The sequence below is a fragment of the Mastacembelus armatus genome, chromosome 17 (genome assembly GCF_900324485.2).
Source record: "Mastacembelus armatus chromosome 17, fMasArm1.2, whole genome shotgun sequence".
In the NCBI taxonomy this organism is placed as follows: Eukaryota; Metazoa; Chordata; class Actinopteri; order Synbranchiformes; family Mastacembelidae; genus Mastacembelus; species Mastacembelus armatus.
In genome coordinates, this window is record NC_046649.1 from 10421242 (window position 1) to 10430994 (window position 9753).

Genomic DNA, 9753 nt, shown 5'->3' on the forward strand with positions numbered 1-9753 from the left:
TATATATGAGGCACACTTAGACAAGACATAGTTTACAGTATGTGTGTTAACTTCACTGTCTTCTCATCATGAACACGTTCTAATATTTAGTCTTGCTTGGATATTCACACAAAGAATCTCAATGAACAGGCCCATGCAAGATGAACATTTATGTCCTTCTGTTTTCATATGCAAAATTAGTGTAAATCTTTACCTGAAACAATCTTGTCTTGTAAAATATATAAATATATGCATTTCTGGCAAATCAGTAAATACATTAAAAAATTCCCTGCTGAAATATTCCAGAGAGAGTCGATTCATGGGAACTGCTCCAGCACTTGTTTTATTTATTTGTGTATATATATATATATATATATATATATATATATTCTTCATTTTTCCATCTGCTCATGGATCACTAAATCTGGGGGCTAAACTGGGAGTTACAGATGTTCTGTGATTGGAATCTGGGTAAAAGGTCACCATGCCGGTTATACATGGGAGCGCCCATTTTGGGAAATTGAATAACCAGCTGTGGTGAGGCGGGGGTTCAGTGATGATCAGTAACATACGACTGTGTGGCCTGTGAATATGAGAGAGAGGACGCAGAGGAGACAGATCCTCACCAGCCTTTATATTCTTACAGACATTAAACTAATGAAAAATATGTTTATTTAATCCACGTGTCCAGTAAGTAAATACATTGTCTATGGATGTAGGTGACAAGCAGTTTCTTTTATTGAGAGGTCTTATCCCTCTCTAGATGTAATCCAGTGGTGTAAAGTAACTAAATATATTTACTCTAATACTCTACTTAAGTACTATTCTGGGGGTACTTGTACTTATTTATTTGATGCCACTTTATACACTAGTTTTTCCCTAATAAACTAACGTTTCTGACACCAATTGCTAGTCACTTCACAGATTTAAATTTTACATATTACGTTACAAAATATATAATATGTTAGATAATATTGTAAAGTTGTTAGCTACAACTGGACAAACATTATTCACCAATATATCATAAAAACTGTATAATGAGTAGCCTAAATTTGACAATGTAAGTATTTTTTATAATAATGCCCAATGTTAATTATGGTGATTACAACCTAACTTCAATAAAAGGTTTGCATACTTCTACCACTGCTGATGAAATCACAAACACTGACAATAACATCTTCCTGAATATCTTGATAAATTATTGTGCAATTCAGTCTGGGCCATGATGGAAACAAGCATGAGTCACAGTGCAATTACAAATCAAGCAAAACCTGATTTGTGCTTTAGCAGTTTGAATAAAACCAACTGCAACATCAACTTTAACTTTCACATCCCTGAATCAAGTATGGTGCACTTCCTCAAACATCCCTTAAACATCTGGGATTGATCACAACCACAATATTCATCCATATTCACAAACTCTGCACAACAGAAGAGCTTTAATCTTCCTTTAAATAAAATATTAATTCCCTGTGTGCCTAATATGATGCAGACATCAGGGCACAAAGTCCAAAAAAATGAAGGCCAGGAAAATATCTTTCACACTTTTCCTTACATGCCTGTCGGGTTATGTGATAAGACAAGTGTGCTTTTTACCTGTACAGTCATGATGGCACCTTATATCACATAGGCTGCCATTAATTTCACCTATTGCTGCTCCATGCAGCGAGTGAACCAGGTGTCTGCTTGATGTGCCCTGCTCCTGGTTTGTACCTGTTCCAGGCAGATACCTTCAGGGTACTGAGTCAAATTTTTTTAAAAAGGTGTTTTTCTTCAATGACAGTCCTGCTTGTGACTGAAAACACTGGGTGACACACAAATGTGTCGGTGTGAACAAACGAAGCCAAATCTATCTGCACTGACCTCGGGGCTCCTATTTAAAAAAAAAGAAAAAAGAAATGACTCAAAACTGAATTTAAAATATATATATATTATGAGTGCCTGGTGGAAATCCCTCTCTGGCGAGGCTTTGACAAAAATAATGCATGTTTGTTACATACCAGACGCGGAGTCAGCAGCCTGCCTGTCACCTTTCACCTAGTTAGGCTGCGCTGCGGACAGGACAGGGTTAAAGCAGCTCCTTCTTTGTGGTCACGTATGGTCTGCGATTTCCCCCCTGGCGGAAGGTTGTTAAAAAAAACACAGCCTCCAACCCGTAATATGGGCATTTCTCAGCGCTGTGACCTTTCCCCTAATTCTCACGTACCGTGTTGCTCTCCTGGCGTGCTGGACGTGTGACTTCATTCCTCACGTTCTCCAAGGAGAGATGGTTAGGAAGCCCTGACAGCCTACACATATAATTATTCCCCCAAAAACTGCTTCTCTGTGCCATATGTTGATGTTATGACCCGTCTACTCAATACAATGACACAAGTCTTAATTGGCCCGGACCAATTAATGTCATGAGAAGTTAGAGATTAAATAAATGATCTTCTTGTTACACATTTTTCTTTATCTTACTAGTCATTACATTAATTGCAGCAGGTCAGAGTATCCAGATACGTTTGTGAGGGAAAACACAGTAATAGGACAATCTATAGACTAAATGCCAGTGAGAAGAGTTAATCGATTTGGATCAATAATAGGAGGTCAGGGGGAAATGGGAGCTGTGTGACCTAAGAAGAGCCTCAAATACTCTTTTCACACAGTCCGGGCCTCATTTTTCACCTGCATCGATGTGGGTGATCTGCTCAGAGCCCATAAAAACATTTGTCACTATCATAATTAAGCTGAGTGTGTTTAATTTGAAACACACACACACACACAATTAGGCCTGTTTACAGTAACTACTGTTTCCTGGTGTATAAAAGATGAGCTGGTTCATCTGTTACTAGATGACCTGTCCAAACACAGGACACACTCTGAAGTTCCTAAACTTTAATCTTGCATCATTATAAGATCACTATTATGACACTTTACACTAATTAATATATCACAATGAAATGAATCTATCGGTTTGAATGCCGTTTAGCTTCCTGCAGTAGATAATCCCTGTCTCCCACAGTGCAGACATGAAAGCCAGTCTTTCTCCTACATCATGTCCCTCCTCCGCCTCTGACATGGAGGTGGAGGAGGGAGGGTAACCTGAGAGTGACTGCACCCCTCCTTCTCCGGTTCTGGCCAATGGCAGGTCGCTGGCAGCTTCGCGTTGAGAGCTGAAACTATATAAAAGTGGTGCTGTGGCTGTTCAGCTGAGACCTCAAAATCTATTTAAGAAGATAAGGACACTGCACACCTCTGCAACAGAAAAGCACACGCTTTCACCTGGGTTTTTTTTTGGACAACGGGAGAAATGAAGACAACACTGGCAACTCTGACCCTCTGCCTGGTGGTGCTCATGGCCACAGGTTTTCCCTTCGAGAGGAAAGGGGGCCCGTCCTCCGGCGGCGCTGCCAAAGAGAAGCGGGTACAGTATGCGGCGTGGGATGACGTGAATGTCATTGCTCATGGCCTGCTGCAGCTGGGCCAGGGGCTGAAGGAGCATGTGGAGAAAACCAAAGTCCAGATGAGGGACATTTCCGCCAAGTTGAAGGTCTTCAATCGCACTTTGACCGAGATGGGGAAGGAAAGCCAGAGGCTGCAAGTGGAAGGGGAGACCCTGAAGCGTCGGGCGCAGGGACTGGAGGACAGAGAGGGGCAGCTGCTGAATGTGACAGCCGAGCTCAGGGAGAAGGCGGAGGAGATGCAGCATGAGAGGAGGACGATGAGTGAGAGGATGAGCCGGCTGGAGGAGAAGGTGGACCGCATGCTGCAGGGAGACGGAGGGTTGCCCGACTCGACTGCTGGTGCCAGGAACAGCAGTGATACTCGCAACATCCAGGTGAGAACACGACAAGTTTCTGTTGTCTGACTTTTGGAGATGTCCGTCTGTTTAGAAAAGCAGCAGCATGTTAAGATAAAGTAACACTGGTCACTGGTCCTTCAAAATATTGCCATAAACACCAACATGTATACAAATACTACTGTGGCACTGCAGCAGGCGGTTAAAGGGACTCTTCCAGTAACGCTAAGTCCACATGCAAATGTCGAGCAGTGCGTCTGAGGATGGGGGTAGTGGGTTGGTTAACCATCCTGCAGGAGGAAGAACGTGGAGTACGTGCAGGGAAACACTGAAGACTGCCAGACAAAGGGGTCGGCACACATTAGCTGCAAGAATGTTTGAATGATCTTCCACAGCTGTCACATTTCATAACCTGCAGACCAGGCTCGGCCAGATGACACAGAGTTGAAGGGGTTTATGAGTGTTGAGCTTCCTTTGCTGCGCCGCGTTTACAAAGTGGGCCGGACAAAGGCTTTATAGTGGAATGAACTCCGAGCTGTGAAGAAGTTACATAACCACACCACAGCCGGTGGGAAAAGACAGACGCTTGTCAGCGAAGGGTGGAAATGTGTCTGATGGTTATACAATAAAAACCCCTCAGGTGTCCAGTTTGTTGTCTGACTTCTGGAGATTCCTTACGCACAGGTTTACGCACAGGTACGGTGTCAAAGTTGACAAAGCGCTAACATTGCGGTACTGTTGCGTTATTTTTTGGCAGATGATGCTGGAGGCTCAAAACAGACGCATTGATGAACTGATGGAGAGGATCAGTCTCCAGCAGGAGAAGCTTGACAAGCAAAATGTGCGCATCAGGACCTTGCAAAGTCAGGTGAGGACGCATTACGCTTAAATCTTACAAACAATAATCTTTGCATTTCAAATCAGTGATTTAAAAAAAAAAAAAAGTGTCGTCTCTTCTGAAATCTCATCAGGGATTCTTAACTTTTTTCAGCTCCAGCAGAGACAGAGACCCCCCACGCGGAGCAGCAGCACTGACGTCTCCACCCAAAGTGGCGTCACGGAGCAGCGCGACTCGCCAAGCGGTAAGTAAAGCCAAAAAGCGTCCAAAATCCCCCTCCTGACACTGCCTTAAGTCGACAAGACCAAGCCTGACGCCAAATGTGGCAGGCCATCTGTTGAGCAAGGACACAAAGAAGCTTAAATCAGTGGCAATTAAAATCAAGGAACCTAATCAATTTGGGCCACGTTTCTCTGCTCAGCGTGGCGCCACATATCATCTGGTGTTTTGCTGCAGAGCCTGTGCCTTTTAGCTTGTAACCACATTATTCAACACGCAATTAAACCACTAAACCCAAGTATAAGTTTTTAAAAGTGTAATTAGGACAACAAAATGAATATAGGTATTTATTCTTTATAGTCTTATATCGATTGAGGAAATGTCTGTTGGGATGGACATAGACAGAGGCTGCTCACATTGAGCCTTACAGTAACTGTAGCTGCAGGTGTGCAGCCACGCCAAGCGGAAGCTGCTCCCATCTGAACTGTGACTGGATCATGATGAGTCAGATCAGCTGCTTTCATCCAGACTGCACCAGCCTGAAGAGGATACACACTGTCTGTGGCAGAATAGAGATTTCAGCTTTATTTCCCTGCAGACTTAAATATGATTATCAATGACTGATAAAATCAGTATAAACTGGAGTAAATCTGAACTTGCAGCTTTGTTTCTGAGGGCCACAGACGGGAACTAGGCTAAAGGTGACTGAGGCAGCAGTTGAGTTCAGTCAGCCAGTACAATTTACAATAACACCTCAGCGTTCTGACATCAGCGGGATTTCAGGAATGAGGAAAAAAGAAACAAGTTTCTCTGGCAAGGTTTCAACTGGAGGAAAGTTCGCTGGTCTCTGAGAGCGTTAAGTCAGGGTCACACAGCTCAGTGGGATTACTCACACAGCTCATTTTTGTGTAGTGTGGGGGGGGGGGGGGGGGGGGGAGGGGAGGGGACCTGGAAGAGGCAAGGGGAAGTTTTGTACAAGTCTAGCATGCAATGTTCCTCAGATTACTGTCCTTGTGTCTGAGCCAAGAAAAAAAAAAAGAGGAAAAACAAGGAGCGGGAAATGGGAAAATGCCGTCTAAATTTATCTGGGAACTTTGTACAGATATCCTCCACTGTTTTGAAGACACTCTCCTCCTCCCTCATTTTAAGACATCCCACCTTTATGTGTAAAACAAACATTTGCACATCCCTCCAGAGTGAGCAACCTTTCCCCTACATCTGTCATATAGTCAGACATCCCTCCTCCTCCTCTTCAGTCATCCTCTCCTCTCCAACCCCACTCCTTCACACAAACCCCCAACCTCCATCTCCTCTCCCATTGAAATGAATAAGAAGTGTGCCAAAGGTCAGGAGAACCCCTGACCCTGAGGTAAAGGTTATTGAGAACATAATGAGGGTTTGTGATTCTGCAGTCAGCTGGTGTGTTTAGATTGAAACAATAACCAGCACACAACCAATCAAATCAAAGCAACTCATTGAATGTTATTGTATTTTAATTCTTGACATGGAAGTTTATTAAAAAGCATCATGTGATGATGCCATAAATGACAAAAAGGATTAGTGCTATTAGTCTCCAAATGGGTCCACAGTCTCCTGCTCTCAGCTGCAGTGCACGTGAGGGAGAGGTGACGAACCAGAGAGGAGGGGGAGAAAGTGGATTGAGGAATGTAAAGGGTAGCAGTGTGTATCTCAAGAGACAGGAAGGCCAAGCAGCCATAACGAGGGAAGTCTGCCTGGGAAACTGGAGAAAGGTCATATTTATAATCAAGAGAAAAGTTCTCACTGGTGCTCTCTGTTGTTAAGGCTAGGTCAAAGGCTCTACACACTTATCACCAGGCTACTGATAAACTCAGTCAGAATCACAGCCTTATTTGCAAACACTAGTCTGTAGAAACCTGTTGCTTAGAAGTGAATGACCTACTTATGACAAGAGGTTAGCACAAGCTCAGATAACAGCTTCTTTAGCATAACACACAAGTTAACGTAGTATCTAGAATTGTTTATAAAAGGAAACCCCTACAGGAATAAAAAGATCATTTTATGACCTCCTTGAGTCCTGAAAATACGTGTTCCATCTATCAGGTAACAACCCAACAAACATTCAGCCTGAGTTTTACAAACAGGTTTTTTTTTTTTTTTAGCTGTCTGTCACAATGACTCTGTAAAGATCAGGGGAACTGAGCTGGAGAAACTGCATCTTTTAAATGTGAAATAAATAAACAGCACAGCGAGCAGAGCAGGGGGAGGTGATCACACTCTTTAGATTGAGGTGCCGTGCGCTGATAACGTATGGAGCACTTAGTCTTAACATTGTTGTGTTTTTTATTTTTATTATAGAGATGGCATCTGACTGTCATGAGCTGTTCCTGAGAGGAGAGACTTCCAGTGGGGTCTACACCATCCAGCCATTCAACACAGAGCCCTTTCAAGTCTTTTGTGAGATGGCAGCTGGTAAGTAGAGATAACCATCTTTATTTTACCCTTTGTGTTTGATTCAGGGAAGACTGACACAGAGTTGTCAACCATTTGGACAATAACTCACAATAAGTCACTCATTTCAAAGAGTGGATTGGTTTAAAGTCTCCAGATGGCACTGGAAGCTGAAACATGTCCTCATCAACCTTCCTCTGCCTTTCTGTCCAGATGGTGGATGGACAGTGATCCAAAGGCGACAAGACGGCTCAGTGGACTTTGACCAGCTATGGCAAGCCTATGAGAAAGGCTTTGGCAACCTCAGTGGTAAATACTCTTTTGACTTTGATCCCATTCTCACTACCTCCAGCACTGGACTGGACTAGTGGTAGCTGGCCTGGCCATGGTCGGATTAGGTCACTACATTACTGTGTTTAGAACGACAACATTAGGGTGCAGGAGACTGCCTCCAAAAACATCGTATCACTGATAAGTGTGAAATGGATGAAGGGCAAACAGCAAATTGTCAGATGTAAATTGTTCTATTGTCTCTTTGTTTGTCTGTAGGAGAGTTCTGGTTGGGACTTGAAAAAATCCACTCCATTGCAAAAGACGGTGGCTACATCCTCAACATTAAGCTCTTCGACTGGAGAGATGAGTTAGCATCTGTCCGACTCCCATTCCAACTGGGTGGAGAAGAAACCAAGTACTCACTTCAGATAAAGGAGACTGGCACATTCAGCACCTTGGAGAGTTCCCTGGGGACAGACGCCACATCCAGCCTGCCTTTCTCCACCCGCGACCAAGACAATGACCAGAAAAACGACACCAACTGCGCCAAACACCTGTCTGGTGAGAACAATCATGATGATAAATGACCCTCTTTGTTCATTTTATAGTTTTTATCTTGTGCTCAAATGCAGAGTCTAATCTGATGATGTGGTTTGTCTTCATAGGCGGTTGGTGGTTCAGTAACTGCGGGCGCTCTAACCTAAATGGTAGATACTTCCAGAGCCCTCCCCCTATGCAGCGGCACCAGAGGAAGCAAGGCATCTTCTGGAAGACTTGGAGGGGCCGCTACTACCCTCTGAAGTCTAGCATGATGATGATTGCCCCTGCGGTGATTGAAAACAAGTCATAAAGAATAGAGAGAAACAGAAAGAAAAGGTCAAGACAAAGATTTTGGACTATTTATCTTTCTTTTCTTGGTGCTTTGTTGATGAGGTAGAGGTTTCCATTTCCTTGATAGTCTCCCGGTGTGGAAGACTTCAGACCAGAGCCATGGTCCTCAAAACAGAAGCAAAAGGAGCTCATGTTAAATGAGTTACATGTTTCCACTGTTCTCCGAGAGACAAACAGATTCCTTCCCCGCGGCTCGAGCCGCAAATGGGAAGAGAGACAAAAATACAATGTGCAGTGGAGTTTTTTTTTTATATGTTGTATCTGTTGGCACGAAACAGAAGCCTCTAGTCAGAAGAGCGTCAGAGAGCTAGTCCCGGCCTGTCCTGGGCTGGAAGCCATGAGGCATTTCCAACAAGTTGAGACGCCTCAACAGACAAGTGGTGTCAGCAGTGCTTGTGAGCTGCTGTTGAGTTTAAATGTGGTTTCAAAGAGAGTAAACAGCACGGTCAGCTCAATAACCGCTTTATTTTTGAGGATGCAAAGGTGTGAAATTAAGGCCGATGAAGCAAACCCTTTTAACCCAATGGTCTGCACCAAATGGCAACAAACAGTAATTTTCCACAGGAATATGATGAAATTAGTGTTTAAAAGCATTATGTAAAGTTACACATCACTGTAAATTATTACTGTAATGGGGCATTGAAAACCATTCCAGCCTTTTGTACAAAATACAGTATAGTCTGCCTACAGTTTTTAATTAAAGTAAGCACATTCTTCACTGCTCTTAATCTGTCTGTGAAGATTTAGATGATGTTAAGTCATGTTGACTTTTAAGAGAGAGATATGGTTTTGTACATAGTTGTATGAAGAAATGTGTTTGCCTTTATGTAAGCATACCTGTTACTTTATATGTTGGGATGTTATCTGTGTTGTGACTTGAAAGTTTATTGTAGTAGATGTTTCCTTTTTATTTAAATTATCTAAAGAATCAATAGTGTTGCCTGTTTGTAATTTATACTGTGTTTTGTGTATTTACCAAATATAAAATTGTTTTTTATAAGAGAAAATAATGATTTTGGCCATGATGAGCCAATAAAACTGATTTAAACTAATATTGTCTTTTGTCCATGTATTACAAGAATTTAGTTTCCTACATATACAACTTGTTTATACTCTAACATTATAACCTGTGCAGTAAACTGATAGCAGAGCTAAAAGGAGAAAAAAAAACATACAATATAGTGTTATAATCACATATACTGTAATTACAATTAGAATCAATACAAGTGGAGCTTTATTATTACACATTTCCATAGAAAATGCCAGCTCAGTAGCCTGAAAAGGCAAAATGTTACAGTTGCTGACTAGTCTTCTCTTACTAGTGGATGCAGTTTAAGCTATA

At 42.5% G+C, this 9753-nt stretch overlaps 1 protein-coding gene across 1 annotated transcript; it reads left to right on the forward strand.

The window, feature by feature from the left end:
* Positions 1 to 3100: 3100 nt before the first annotated feature.
* Positions 3101 to 9427, forward strand: angptl4 (angiopoietin-like 4). The gene is made up of 7 exons (XM_026313266.2): positions 3101 to 3799; positions 4518 to 4628; positions 4752 to 4842; positions 7155 to 7268; positions 7461 to 7556; positions 7797 to 8081; positions 8186 to 9427. The coding sequence occupies exons 1-7, from the start codon at positions 3272 to 3274 to the stop codon at positions 8368 to 8370; spliced, it is 1410 nt and encodes a 469-aa protein (XP_026169051.1). The 5' UTR covers positions 3101 to 3271; the 3' UTR covers positions 8371 to 9427.
* Positions 9428 to 9753: the final 326 nt, after the last annotated feature.

What these genes read in the sequence shown, in the direction of transcription:
- angptl4 (XM_026313266.2), top strand. Translation starts at nt 3,272, where the DNA reads ATGAAGACAACACTGGCAACTCTGACCCTCTGCCTGGTGGTGCTCATG. An exon ending in AGGCTTTGGCAACCTCAGTG is followed by an intron (nt 7,557 to 7,796) that starts GTAAATACTCTT and finishes GTTTGTCTGTAG; the next exon opens with GAGAGTTCTGGTTGGGACTT. An exon ending in CTGCGCCAAACACCTGTCTG is followed by an intron (nt 8,082 to 8,185) that starts GTGAGAACAATC and finishes TTGTCTTCATAG; the next exon opens with GCGGTTGGTGGTTCAGTAAC.